Genomic DNA, 15,259 nt, shown 5'->3' with positions numbered 1-15,259 from the left:
AAGCAGAGAACTTATCTAAAAGCAATGGATAGTTTCAATACTTGCTAAAAGTGATGGATGAAACAATGGAAAAATACTGAACAGCGAACGTAATTAATTAACTGTTCAAGTAGTTAGGTAACTGAGATAAATAAACAGATGAAAAACTTTGTCCAGCTGTCCAAGTGTTGGTCGTTCAAAGGTAAACTCATTTCTAAATCATATGAAAAATGTGTTTTAACAATATCCACTCAATACCATCCAGTGTGGAGTACTGATGCTTTGATGAAAGGCTGCTTTGGTACATCTGATAGGGCTGTGAGGGTACATCAAGTATATCCATGTATCCTCAAGCCTCCCATAGTGAGTTGAAGCCCAGTTTAACAAACCTCAGATCTCTGTTGTCTGTCACTTACAGCCCATATACTAACAAAAGACAAACAACTGTCTCCACTGAAACGAAAGCTGACAGGCGCATTCCCCACACAGCAGCGCACTGGCAGACGCATCACAGTTAAATGTCATACACGGTGTCAGACACTGTTCTCAGGACCAGGACACAATGAACAACCCTGCGGGCCTACTCTGCTTTTCCCCCCTCGCTTGTCTTCTCTCCCTCTTTTCATTTCCACTTCACACACACACACACACACTGTTTTGTTTCTGTTACATCAAGGTCTGTGATGAATGACTCCTGTCATCTCACGCTGCTGTTCTGTTACCATTCCGTCCTTTGTGTCCCTTATAGGTCACAATCTGCGGGTTTGACATTCACAGAACATTCTGCCACTGTTAAAATGGTGAACTCTGAACAAAAGCAGATACGAGCGATAGAGAGGGGAGAAGACATAAGAGCGAGGGAGAAGAAAAGGAGGAGGGGTGCGTGAATGTGATTTGGGAAATGGCTTCTGTTTCCAGGAGCGATTAGGCTTTGAAGCTGAGCACTTCACCACTGACTGCACTGTCAGGCATCCTCTCCCTCCTCTCCTCCTCTCTCTCCCCGACTCTTGCAGATACAAAGATTCCCGCTCTGTCAACATAAAGACACATCGCTCAAAAAGCTGCTCCGAGAATAATGAAGTTCCCCCTCTGTTCTCTCCACTGTGGGAACACGAAGCAGTTCCATAACACTGTGTGACAGACAGCAAAGTGCCTGCACACCGACTGCCATGCTCACAGACGTATGCATCCACCAACACACTCTTAGAATGTTGTCCTCTGACAGCTGGGGAAAAAAAACACTTGCTCACATGCAGTGACAACCTTGTTTCTTCCCAATTCCAGAGAAAAATGCCTATAAAGCTCCTGGTGGCATATTTGTTATCTCAGGTGAGTTCATGCCGTTAATCGCCTCACCTCTCTCTTTTGTCTTACAGCTGTTCTGCGACCCCCCCCCCCCCCCCCCCCCCCCCTTCCTCCCTTCTCTCACAGACAAACACTCTTTAACATCCCCCCGTCTCAACGCCTACCTTTGTCTTCCTCTTTCTTCTGCGCCTACACTCGCTCGGAAAAAGTCCGCCCGGGTCAGCCAAGCTGCGCCAGCAGAGAGGGAGAGAGAGACAGTATGATGAGAAGATGCAGATAGGAGACACAAATGGAAGGGGAGGGGGGGTCTAGCAGTGTGCAAATTGGATGATGAGAAGGAAGGAAGGAGGGAAGGAAGGAAGGAAGGAAAGAGGAGGAGGAGGAAGAGGAGGATGAGGGGTAAAGGGGTGGGGGTGGGGGGGGGGCAGCTCTCAGCTGCACTGGTATGAATATGACGCAGAGGCAGCAGCCAGAGCCACTTCTCCTCTCTAGCCCCATCCCTCCATACCCAGAGAGAGGAGAGAAGGGGGGGGGGGGGGGAGGGCACAGTATCCATGGCAACGGCAGAGCAGCGGTAGGTAGCAGTTAGGAGTGTGTTGGGGCACAGTGGTGTTCCTCTCTCTCTCTCTGTCTCCCTCACAACACAGACGAGCTCATAAGTGCTTCAGCTCGCACAGATGTACAGCATACAGCCTCTGGTACGCTGGAGGGAAAGCTGTAGAGGAAATATGAGCACCGGTGGATTCATTAGGATGTGATTGGTAATGAGAAGCAGACTGGTTCGCCTCAGACACAAGGAGGAACAGGAACCAAGGAAGCGCAAGTTAATTCAGGTGTAACAGCAGCGTATACTGCCAGGATCAAGTACTGGAATAAGTTACTTGTTGTGTCAAATGTGGATAACCTTGCGTCGTGTTTCGAGGTTTGAGACAGAATAAAGACGGTGAAAGTGAAAATTAGAAGAAAACTAAACTCCAACAATCTGTGCGAAGCCCAAGCAAAAAAGAGATCTTCAAACGAAACAATGCAAACACAAAGATGTCTTCATTGAAGTCACACAACAATAGGAATGAATATGCAAAACTTTCTTCTAGACATCTACTTTTTTATTGTTCTATTATATTTCTATATATATTTTATTGCCATTTAGCATATATATGCTTTATTCCACACTCCTCAGGAGCAAGTTTGAAGAGGATTGAACTACAAACCCTTCAATTGTTGGTGAACCCAAATACTAAATGAACATTATATATATATTTGTATATAATTCATATACGTCATGGCACATACTAAAAGGGTCCCTTTCTCCTTAGGAAATCTATGTTCTTCAAACGAAATTCAGCAAGGGACAAACTTGATCAGTCAGAGTAATTGTACACTGCAGTGGGTCTTTAACCTGGTGTGTCTGCTGTTTGGAGACCAGGATACTTGTTCTAATTTAGCATATAACGCGTGGATGATTTTAATGAAGAGCTCTGCGGCAGCGATGAAGCTGTTAACAAATGTAGAAAAACTTTACAAATGGCGAATAAGGCGGTTTTATTCTTCCCATAGCAGAGAATAAAAGATGTAAAACAGAGACTCAGACAAAGTAGTACACCACAATGGAAGACCACAGTGTGTGTGTGTGTGTGTGTGTGTGTGGCTGGTGCTCACCTCTAATCCATTTCTGCCTGTGGGATATAGGGAATTGCCAATGGCTTTTCTGTGCCTTTCAGTGCTGATCCTAATGAGGAATACATCCTCCCTACTTTTCTACTTGACCCAATTTAATCCCCACCTCTGTGTTTCACAGCCTGTCTTCCTGTTCACTCACCATACCTTCCTTTTATGTATTACACCCAGTAACAAAAAGACATCCACCACCTCCACAGCTCGGAGGGGAAAACAACATTTCTTCTCAGTGTGCTGTTTGGTTAGTCCTCAGTGAGCGGTGAATGTTTTCATTGTGGTATTCCATTCATTTCCTATCTGGCTCACTCTACAATGAGTATGTGTTATTAGGTCTAAACAGGAAAATGATCCAACCAAAGCTCAAGGACTACTTACTAGCTTTAACTGCATCCCAGAATCTTCATCCGTCAGTGCAGTTTGTTGAGATTGTCACCTCTGTCACTGTTCAAAAACAGTCGCGTGTGGTGGATGCGAAAGGCCTCCTTGATGTTTCTGGAGCCGTCCGCTGATAACTGGAAAACAGAGAATTTCATATTAACTTTCAGGGGGCAAAATGTGCACCAAAAAATAGATAAGTCAGCATCTTGCAAAATAAAAGTGTGTTTACAGAGCCTATATAACTTTTGCTGAACAGCGCCCACCAGAGCCACAAGTGACAATTACAGGATAATGGTAAGTGTTAAAAAAAAGTCATGAATGTCAACTTTACTCTTTTAAATTCAACATTTCATTCTCAAGAGGATGAATGTGTCTCTTGTCGTTTGAACTGACCTAGGACTGGTGGTTTTACACAAGAAAATAATTAACATCTTATTGTGTGATGTCATGTAGCATATATATATATATATATATATATATATATACATACACAAGGCGAAACAAATGTAAATGTTTGATATTCCTAACAGTGTGATCTAAAATATAAAATGTTAACACATTTCTTGCACTTTAGCTGTGGCACAAACTCCCCCTCAGTCTGAAGGGGAATGATGCTTATCTCATCTAGAGAACAACATAAGAGTCCTCCAGTCCTGAATTCCTTACTTCTTTGTTGCCACGGTCAATGAAAGCACAAGCAATTAGACTAAAACAGTAGGAGCAGAAATCCCAGAAAGATGGAAATTAACCAAGAAACTCTTACCTTTAACCTATTAAACCCATTATTTGAACAAATTCCCTCAACTTCTACTGTCTGATGTGTAGTTAGTTAGGATTGTGCACTAAAACAAGGCAGGTATCTATAACAAACAGAATAGTCTCACACAGCATTGTAAAGTCAAATTGAGAGTTGATATTCTGGTGTTTGCTCAATGCAATGTAAAATCATGTTAACTCCTTGTATCATGACAAACAGGAAGCTAGCTTGTTCTTACAAAACGAGCATAACACCCATGATTAATTTTACAATAACTTCATGCACAATATTACATATAATCCACACCTAACCCTAATGAATGTAGGCCTGGTAGAAATACTCTATTTACAAAGCCAAATACTCCATTTAAACTACTATTGAACAGAGAAAAGCAGTAAAATAAGCACATTTGAGCAGCTTAAACCAGCGAATATTTGGCATTTTGACGACCTGTAACTAACCTACCTGCGTGTAAGTTTATTTACTGGATAGTTAGTTTGCTTCCTGTTGTTTCGGACATTGTTACCATTGTGACAAAGTAAATTAAAAACTTAAAAATCACACTATTTTTGACGTATCGTGCCTGGTTCGCATTTCTGTCCTCTTCACTTTTACCTAAATAAAAGAAACAACGTCAACGGTTCCGGACAGAACTACAAACAAACGTGTTCACAAAACGTGACCCCTCACCTCCGGCGTCACCTAGCGTCATTTTGCCGGGAATGTTGGGACCACGTGTCTCCTACCGGCTTGCTTGTTCCTCCAATGCGCGATTCACTACTTTTCATTCGGAAAAGAGTCGGGGCAGGGAGTGTACTTGCAAGATGGCGGCGCGGTGGGGAGCAGGCGAGGAGACTTTAACTGCCTGCAACATGGAGTTCTTCTCTATGGACACACTAGACGAGGTAACGCAAAATGATACACACATTATTCCCCGTCCCGCAACCCCACTGTTACTAGTTTTGTGTGCGTTTCTGTGAAGCGTGTTGTCTGTACGAGCGTCACACTGCGCATGGAAAAGTGACACGTGGATGCCACCATAGTATCTCTAGTAAAACTTATTTCTTTGTTGTTTTTTTAACAAAACGACTCATTGTTTTGTGACGATAACAGCTAGATGTCACGTTGTGGCATATTTTCCTAATCATGTATAACGCGTCGTTACACGTTTGGTGGTGCATTCTGGGCTGAGTGTTAGCTAGCTAAGTGTAGCCGGTTAGTGGACGCAGATTTCCTCTCCCCTAAAATAAACAGTGGTTCAAACGGGTAAAGTGACAGCTGTGTATTTGTATAGGCAGTCGGTCTGGCGTGTATAGTAAATATGGGTAGTGCGCATTTAAAGCTCCAACAATGTGCAAAAGGACTCTGTGTGCTGCTGGGATCGAACACGCGTTTTTACAAACACTGCAAGATGCTCGTCAGGGGCTTTCTCCTCCCTGCAGGGTGGATGTGTGCTGCTTGTTTTACCGTGGATACAGTGCTTTTTACGTTAATTTCGTCTTAAATAGTTAACAGGCTCCGTGCCAGCAGATTGCAGTAATGTGTCATCAAGTCAGTGATGATGCATACATTGAATACGTTCTTTTATATTTAGACAATGGCTGCAATCAGTACAGTTAAACACGCATACAGGCACCTGGTTCATTCATCCCCGGCACTGCAGCAGCAGCAGCATACCACGTTTTCATTCAAAGCCTGTGTGTATTTCCACATGTGGTTTAGTCGTGGGGAATCACATGTTGGCATCCCTCAGTTCGCACATGCGCAGCAGGGCACGGTCAATCCAATCTGTGCGCGCGCACACACACACACCTATCCGCAGAGTTTTATAAAATACCATCTTACATTAGTTTGGTTTAAATATGTTCCTGTAAATATTGCTCACCAGTTGGCAATTCTTCCCTAAAGTGTAGGATAGGAGAAGAGACAGGGGCCCTGCTCGAGTTTGTTGTAGTGCAACACGTGGGCTAGGTGGCCTCCCATTGGACGGGGTGAGGCAGGATCCAACATGTCTGCGCACTGTGCGTGCATGTGTGGAAGGCAACACGTGGGTCTCTATAAGAGACTGCTGTGTTTTTGGATCAAAGTGCATAATGTAATCAGTTATGTTTGCTTATATATGGGTACCTGTTTGCTGGGCTTAGTGTAGGTATGTGTATGATCCAAATCTGAAGCGTTGTTGTACAGCAAGTGAGCCTATAGTCCCATAGTATCTTGCCTATAACTATATATTGCATTTCTTTTGAATTTTTCTTTTATGTATGCATTTAAAATGTACGTATTTCAGACTTTAAAATATTTTCTCTTGAAATGTGTCATCTTTGTTTATGAATTAAATCATCTATATAAATATTTATATAAAGCTGTAACTTATATTGCTGATGTGAGTATACATTGCTCAGATCGTCTTGTTTATTTCATATTATAGGAAGATGCCTCTGGTATTTTCTTCAAGCTGGATCTAAAAACGGATGCACTCTCTCTTGTCATCTGAGGTTTCCTTTTCAAATACCTAATTTAAACGTGGGCATACTCCCAGCGTCAACAACAACAAATAAATAAGCTGTTGACCTATTTCTCCGTCCAACATTTACACAGACTACACTTTTTTTCGACATTTTTTTAATGTTCTCTGGTTAGATTGAAAATGGAAAAGGAAGGAAGGAATATATTTACATTGTACAACACTGTTTTTCTTGTTGTAATGGAAATCCAGCCCAGAGGTTCATATATGACACTACAGGAATGGTGTAACAGATGCTTAACTGAAGTCCCAGACCCCTAATTACCCCCCACATCTACAGTGCTTTACGGGGGCATAGACACTCGTTTTTAATATCATCATATTGTCGTGACATAATGTCATCTTATAAATACTTGAGTGAGTCTTTTAAAATGTTTAAAATGCTGATGGAATTGGTTTTACTTTTTTATTATGTGAGAATACTGGGGTTGTTTTCAGTCACATCTCTTCAACTGCCTCAACTTTTTAGTGTGGTTATTCAATGTAGCCACAAAGCAAGTATGTACTTGTTAATGGCTGCTGGCAGATTGTTTATATATTCTTTTGCCTTAATCATGTTTTAAGTTTTGCCACTTTTACCAAACAAGGTGTTTTTTTTCCCCCTTTCTAGACTGATGGGCTGAGCTCTGCAGAAACACTAGAGGCCCTTCAAAGCTGCCTAGACCCCTCCATTCTTTCTATCTTTGAGGACACACCAACAATAGAGGCAAGATGAATTTCATGTGTTTTGAAATGAAGTATTATGGGAGCATAAGAGATATATGACGTGTAAGCACTGTGCAGTTGTTTGTTTATGCTGCCCCATTGACCTACTTTCCATGTGATGTATTTAGACTAAAGGTCTAGATGAGGAGTGCGAAGCCACGCTGCTTACTGCGCTGACGGAGATCCTTGACAATGTGGATGATGAGAACCTGTCCCCATTTGACACACTGCCCGACTCAGACCTGCTGTCGGGTCAGAAGGGCAGGGAACACTCTCCGGTTAGTGGCCAGCTGTCGTACATAACTCTCACAGAGTCTCACAGATACTTGCTCTCAAAATCCAAGGACCACGTGTGGACATGTTGTCCTACACGTGGACACATACATACATACATACAAAAAAACACACGCAAACAATAAACTAACCTGTGATGTTTTTATTTCTTTCACACTCCAGCTCAGGAGATTGCTGTGTTTGTCCCGTTCCCCTCCAGACAAAGACACACTATGTAACACCAGAACCGTATCAACTGGAAAGGTAGCGTTTCTCACACAAAACAGTATATATGAACTTATAAATGAATGAATGTAAAGCGAACATGTTTCTGAAGTGTATATTTTACTCCCTCTCTGTACTCAGAGCCTTCCCAGGATATTGGCAAACTCTCTCCAGAGAAGTGATGGGGAGGAAGAGGAAGATGGCTCCCTCACTCTGAGCCCAGTGAGTCATGATTCATTCCCTGACAGTGACCAGCTACACTGGGAAGGTCTGACCCTCCCTCTTCCCGTCAACTTTGACCAGGAGGTTGAAGATGGTGTTTCAGTTAGCCTGGGGGACTTGGTCAGGCATATGCACCCGTACTGTATGACCATCTGTATGGAGAATGACGAGGGGGAACAGATGTTGCCCGAAGGAGGCATCTTACTTGAAGTTGTGGACCAGGGTGAAAATGGAGAACCCATCCTGGCCATCCCAGACATGGAGCTTCCAGGCTCTCTTCCACTTGAAGAGCAGTGCTCAGAAAATGAGCAGAAAGTCTCAGATGAAGCCGAAGATGTGGCCTCTGACAGCTCAGAACATATTGTTGTTGACGATGAAGATGAGGGTCCCGTGGAAGTTGCAGCCCCTGTCACACCACACCTGTGTTCAGATGTGAAGGATAAAATGAGTATTAAGACGCACAAGGAAGAGATAAAAGAGAGAAGCCACTCCCGGAGGAAAAAGAAAAAGAAATGCAAGGAACGGAGCCAACCCAAACCTGTGGAGGGAAGGGTCCTTAGGAGTGGCACAGTAAGAACTACTGTGCAGGAATCTCCCAAAAAGCATGAAAAGAGGTCAGTCAAAGAAGAGAAGAAACACAAAGTGTCAAAGGTTTCTCTTGGCTCATCTACAGCTTCTTCCTCTGTAAAACCTAAGAAACTGAATCCATGCCAAACTGAAACACAAACCGAAATCACCACTACAAAACTGAAAATGAATGTGCAAGTTTCCACATCTGTGGCAACCGGACGGGATGTGGCTTTGTTGAATGATAGGCCTGAAAAGAGTCATCCAAGCTGTTCACCCACTGCAGTGAGGTCCCAGCAGCCTGAGGAAATGCCTAAACAGCCAGACTCTGCCTCTGAGAAGCCAGAACAGTCATCAGGAACTCCCTCTGCTGTTGCGCCCCCAGTGTCTTCAGAAAGCCCAGCAGCTGCTTCTAGTTCCCCAACACCCCAGATGACACCGCCTGTAAGTGAACCCCCCGCCCCTGTGGCTCAAGTGGTCTCAGAGCCAAAGCCCAAATCACTAAGTCTAGCGGAGTACCGGCGGCTCCGACAGCAGAAAAAGCCAGCTCCGGTGGAAAAACAAGACGACAACAGCACCAAATGGCCCAGCCTTCCAGAGCTTCCTAAAGAGCTTTCCCTCATTCCCTGCCTGCCTGACCCCTGCCCCAAGGATCCTCGACGCCCAACCCCCCAAACAGAAGTGGAGGAGATCAGACCTGCTTGGCAGCCTAGGGGACCTTGCGCACCACCCACCCCTGAGGCGCTGTTGGTGCCACCGGCATACTTCGGTTCCTCGTCCAACAAGGTTACTGCTGTTCCTAAACCTCAGCCGACACCCGAACCTTCCAAGCCCTCTGTTCCCCAAAAGCCCTCGGCTCCTGCCCCTAATTCAGTGAGCAGTTTACCCACACATCAACACAGCGCTTCTCAACCTGTTGTGCCTGAGAGCTCAAGGTCTCCAGCTGTCTCTCAGTCCATGTCATCAGCTGATGAGAAATGCTCTCCTGCAACATCTCAATCGGCATCTCCTAAATCCATAGAACTCCCTAAACCCCATTTCAAAACCACTGCAGATGCAATCAAACCCACCGCTGCAACTGTGTCTGCGCCCAGTCCCCCCCAGAAGGCTGTTGTCGTGGCCCAGAAGATGCCTGAAGTTCCTGCTTCTGTGTCATTAAGTAACCCAATCGCATCTAATGGCAAGCTCTTCAAACCCACAGCCAGTCTAAAGGCTGTACCTGTTGTACTTAAAACTAAAATCGGAGCCACTACACCAGTGAAACCCCAAAGGGCAAAAAGTCACACACAGGAGCTGATTGAGGCCTTCACCACTGAGATAGGTGAGCTCAAGGTGGAAACTAAAATTACTAATCATGCACCTGTCTGTGGTCACTTTAATTGAGCCTGTATCATGTCTCTTCTGTCTCATCTGTTAAATAAGTATACTTATGTGTTGTATTCTAATACATTATATGATCATTTTTGTAGGTATTGAAGCTGCTGATCTGACCAGCTTGCTGGAGCAGTTTGAGGAAACCCAAGGTAATCAATAATGGCCTATTTTATCTGCAGCCATTCTGTCTGTCTTTCCATTCCTTGTTTGACAATCTTGCATACCTTATTTCTGGCATTAGGGTTGTACTGGCCAGTAGCTTTATGTGTCACATAATTTAGTACCAAGCTAAATGTAGTCAGAGTATCCGTTTTCCTGGTTTGGTAATGAAGTGCTATCTTCGCTTAGCGGTAGTGGGTTAGAGGACTTCGACTCAAAGATTTCAAGGAATAGAAAGTGCTTATTTATAGAGCTTGTGCGTATGCTTAGAGGTGGGTCATCGGTGAAGTTGTGTGACCATAGTCCAACAACAGTGACCTACCAAACACAGCTATCACAGGGCTGTTCATATTATCTTGAAGGTTATCTGATCCTCCTAGAGAAGTGTGTGTAACGATCAAAGAGGTACTTCAGATGGTTCAAAATGGCAGGTTTTTTTTCCCCCCACTGAAACATTCCCCTTTAAGAGATGGGTGCTGCGGGGGGGCAGAGAAGCTGCTTTGTGCTCTTGTCTGGTCAGCTGCTGGAATTCTGCCCCGTCTGCAAATCCATTTAACTCTCGCCCTGCTGGCTTTGTTTGGGCGGATGTACTAGCCCTAAAAAAATAGCTGGACTCTGTATGTGCATTACTCATGTCAAGTGGGCTCATCATTGAACCATCATACTATGGCTAATGTAACTGCTGACCAATTGGTGAATTCCTATGTAGTATTTCTAGGGCAAAACAAATGATTCACACTGCATATACACCTGACATGCATTGGGTTGTAAAATTCAGCCAAGCAGAATTTTTATTGACACAATTGTAAACGTCTTTTCCTTGGTGTGTGTTGCTCAGTTTGTTTTGTTATTCCCTGTGCTGATGCACTTATTTCCATGTTCCTTCTCTCTTCAGCCAAAGAGGAGCAATGTGTGCTGGAGGTCTCTGGTAGAGCAGCAGCTGTAGGAAACTCGAGGTGAGTTACCCTACAGCCTTCAAGCTGCTCTGTGTGCGCGATGGGAGTCGTGGTTGCTGTGTGTGGGTGTGGAAACGACACGCACACACACACGCACCCTTTGCCAAGACCTACCGCAAACCCTGCTTTTGTCAGGCCAGTGTGGTGGCCCTCTTCAGATATTGACGTGTACACGTTTTCCTTTTCTAGACTTGCACTCTAATCAAGAGGTGCTAGCTACGCTATTTACCAGTGATAAACTAACGGACGCTTTGCTCTATTTACAGTGTTGAGTTGGCTCCAGAGAAAACAGCTGTGGAGCGTGTGAGAGCTAATGACCTCTCAAGTACTGCAGGTAATTCTACATTTTGACTTTGAGTTGGTTCCATTAAGATAAATCGGTAAAATAACAAAGAAAAAGTGTTTTTTTTTAAATAGATTTCTATCTTTTATAAATGTGCACATTTAGAAGTGTTCCCATTTCCTTCTGACTTTGAGTGGCTTCTGTTCTTCAAGCAATTGGATATGGTTATGTGAAATACTACAACATGAACCTTGCAACACGGATGCCCGACTGCTCTTGAATGTGGGGTGTAATTGTGGTGCACATTCTTTCCCTCTGCTCCAGCTTTGACTCCTCCAGCTACTCCTCCCCACCAGATGTGGAAACCCTTGGCCCCTGTGGCCCTACTGGGAAAGAGCAAGGCAGCCGAGGCTTTAAAAGCGAGCCCCTCCAAGGTTATCCAGATAGAAGCCCGGCCTCTGCCCTCAGTCCGGTCCCGCAGCATCCCCACTCCTGCTGCTGCTGCCACTGTGGACCCTGAGCTGGCATGCATGGACCATGACTATTGCCTTCCCAGCAACGGCCCTTCCACCGGTGAGCCAGGCAAGCGTTGGAATGTCAAACAGCCGTCTTTCATCACGATTAAACCCATCAGGCAACCCACTACAACCACTACACAAACACCCCCAGCTGCCCCGGCGTCATCCGCCCATTCTACCACAAACCATGCAGTTAGAACCAAAACGCAAGAGATTCCACTGAGGGAACCCCTGGATCACCGGACTTATCGGATGGAGAGAAGCTCTGTCCTCGAGACTCCTGACGCTTCGCCTGCTCGGCAGGAGACTGATGCCACTGTTAAAGAAGGAATCCCCAGCAGAAGGTCTTTTGAGAGGTCCTACCGCCGACATACCGCTTCTCGCACACCCAGCCCCAGATCTAGTCCCAAAGAGAGGATTGGAGGCCGGTCTAGAAAAAGACGTTCCCATCGCTCTCCCAGCCCCATGTCCAGCGATTCAGAGTCAGACTCCCATTCCTCTAGATCCCGGTCTAGATCTCACTCTCCATCTAAAAAGAGGTTCGGCCCACAGTCAGGATATTCATGCAGCATCTTGATCACCATTTCTGATTTCCCTTGTTCATCACTGGCATTCCTTCCTTTTTGCTCTCTAGGTATCGCCTCGGTCACTCCGAGAGTAGTTCCAGCTCCTCATCCCGTTCCTCCTCTCGGTCCTCCCCCTCTGTGTCCCGCTCCCCTCCCAGGAGGAGGAGGTACTCTTATTCCTCCTCCCGTTCTGGCTCTTGGAGTCGCTCCAGGTCGCGGTCTTGTTCCCCTCAGAGAAGAGCAGAATGGAGTAGCAGCAGGACCGTGTACAGGTATATAAATGATGCCCATCTCGGTGTTGGTCTTTTATATGGATTTGTTATGTTTTGATTGTGAATAGCAAATATTTGCCAAGTGATTTATAAAGATGACTAAAGGCTTCATTGTGTCTTGGATGTGCAGATATGGTCCTAGTGAAAAACAAAATGGGGAGGAGGTGAAGAGACGCAAGGAGAAAGCCATTGTAAGTAAATTTTACTCTCGACTACTCTGGTCTCGTAGCAAAGTATTGTAACCATAAATCATCTGATCGACTATTTTATTCCCTTAGGAGGAGCGGCGGGTTGTTTACGTTGGTCGAATTCGGGGAACGATGACCCAAAATGAACTTAAAGAGCGCTTCTCTTTCTTTGGCGAGATTGAAGAATGCACCCTGCACTTTAGAGATCATGGGTATGTACATAAACTGCTATTCTAAGGGATTATTTTCTATTATATGAGAAAATTGCACTGTCTTTGAACCTTGTTGGTCCCACCCGTGACCTCTTAGGCCAAGCGTCAGTGCTAAAGCAAATTCAGGCTTGTTCATAACTGGAGCCTCCTGGCAACACCCCCAGGACGCTCTTTTAAATTCAAGTCACAGCTCAAAACTACCTGACCTGTTATGACCTTCACTCGTCCTCTGACAAACGGAGAATGAATACAAGCTGATGCTTTTGGTTTTCTGTCACAGGGACAACTATGGCTTTGTGACGTATTACGACACCAAGAATGCATTCACGGCCATCGAGAATGGAAGCAAGCTGCGCAAGCCTGACGAGCTGCCATTTGATCTCTGTTTTGGTGGAAGGAGACAGTTCTGCAAATCCAACTATGCTGATCTGGGTACGCATAAATCAACAGACACAAAATTCCTATAGCCTTTACCCACAATGCTGGTGGTTTGGAGAAGATTGAATATATTGGCTGCAATTCATCCTGATACACTTCTAAATGCAGCTGTGTGCCATTGTACTTTGAACTACAGCCAATCACGAATTAGGGGGGGAATCTCAATGCAGTAAGAAAGTAAAATTTAGTGTTTTTGATACGTGTGCGTTAATGTGCTTTTTGCTTGTTTTTAAGAGGGGGAAAATGTACAATTTTAATCATCAAAAGTATACTGTATATTAACCTAGAATATTATAGCAATAATTTGGATTATTTGAAGTGGACTTGTAAGAGGTACTTCTTATATTACCTACAGTCAATTATATTAGTCAGTTTGGAGAAAGACGAGATGAAAGTAATTTACTGCGATGGATGGAGGCAGCAGCAGAACCTATTTTAGCCACCTAAAAGAGGCCCCCCCACAAAATATCCATATTTAGTTTATTCTCCATTTAGAATATTTTCACCTTCATCTTTACAGCCCTTTCTGACAGAGAACTAAATGTAAAACTACCTATGTCGTCTTTAAAATTGACGGTTTCCATTGACAAAAACACTATAAGATTTTCAATTTAAGATATGTTTCCTGTCTTATGTTCAAATATTACTTAGGATTTTCTGGCAAAAGCAGAATTCAGAAATTGAGATAGATATTGGGAGATGTAAAAGTTGTCCCCAGCATTTGGGAGGGTCTCTTTTTTATATCAAAATAAATAAATTAAATAAATAAAAATTTGATTCAGTGCTGACATCTGCCCTTCTCTTTTCAGATTCGAGTAGAGAGTACGATCCGGTGCCTGTGAAAGGCAAGTATCATGCACTAGACTTCGACACTTTATTGAAGCAGGCCCAGCAGAATCAGAAGAGGTAACAGGAGGCCTGCAGCAGGAAGCAGCTGACACTTACCTCAGAGCCAACGGTTGGCTCCTCACCTGCAACACTGTCTTTACATTTTAGTTGTTGCATTAGATTTTATTTTGTTTTTTTTAATTTTGTTTCTGCAAGCTAACACCTTCTATTGAAGTGAAGATTTGTAATGAAAGTAGTAAAAGAAAAAAAAATGGAATAAGAGAAATTAAATAATTTTTTTTAAAGTTTATTTAAATGTATAATCAAATTTGAATTGTATGGAGAGAATCATTTTTAAAAGAGGAAAGGCAAGTGGGATGGAGCTCCCTGATTGCTGGGAGAGTTTGTAATGCATTAAATGTACTTGCAAACCTAAATAAAAACAACCTGAAATACATTGTTTTTTTCTATTTCATCTTGTGTGTCTGCAATGCTTTTGTCTAGTTTCTTTAAAAACACTTTTTTTCACAGAGTAATGGGCCTTTTTCAGAAGTACAGGTATAAATATATGTTTTGCTGCTTTGTTTCCATAAACATATTCACTGCAAATGAATTGACCCCACAAAAAGCTCATGTCACAATTATGTTAATGACTGCAAAGTGTCCAGTGAGCCACGATGCAAACTATCCCTGGGAACTAGCTCACTTTCATGGAATGCACTTATATTAATTGTATTAATTACACCTGTGCGTCTCCTGTTATGACATGCCAAACTATCTAGGGGTCTAATTGGCTCACTGTCCCATGTTATGGCTGACTGGGACACTCGGTAGAACAGAGCCAGCAGGATCG

General features: G+C 43.8%; 1 protein-coding gene and 1 long non-coding RNA gene across 2 annotated transcripts; one reads left to right on the top strand and one right to left on the bottom strand.

The window, feature by feature from the left end:
* Positions 1-1,823: 1,823 nt before the first annotated feature.
* LOC311020513 lies at positions 1,824-4,720 on the bottom strand. Its single transcript, XR_014597908.1, has 3 exons — positions 4,562-4,720; positions 3,337-3,473; positions 1,824-1,999 (listed from the first exon to the last, which is right to left on the bottom strand). It is a non-coding gene; the product is annotated as an uncharacterized lncRNA (long non-coding RNA).
* A 120-nt stretch (positions 4,721-4,840) lies between these two features.
* Positions 4,841-14,853, top strand: pprc1 (PPARG related coactivator 1). The gene is made up of 14 exons (XM_084020551.1): positions 4,841-5,001; positions 7,231-7,326; positions 7,454-7,603; positions 7,782-7,862; positions 7,965-9,933; positions 10,082-10,135; positions 11,041-11,101; positions 11,368-11,435; positions 11,709-12,441; positions 12,537-12,740; positions 12,871-12,931; positions 13,019-13,140; positions 13,421-13,572; positions 14,388-14,853. The coding sequence occupies exons 1-14, from the start codon at positions 4,921-4,923 to the stop codon at positions 14,486-14,488; spliced, it is 3,933 nt and encodes a 1,310-aa protein (XP_083876677.1). The 5' UTR covers positions 4,841-4,920; the 3' UTR covers positions 14,489-14,853.
* Positions 14,854-15,259: the final 406 nt, after the last annotated feature.

This window comes from Eutrigla gurnardus, assembly GCF_963514095.1.
Source record: "Eutrigla gurnardus genome assembly, chromosome: 11".
Taxonomy (NCBI): Eukaryota; Metazoa; Chordata; class Actinopteri; order Perciformes; family Triglidae; genus Eutrigla; species Eutrigla gurnardus.
The sequence above is the reverse complement of the archived record's forward strand: the minus strand, read 5'-3'. Positions and strand labels throughout refer to the sequence as shown.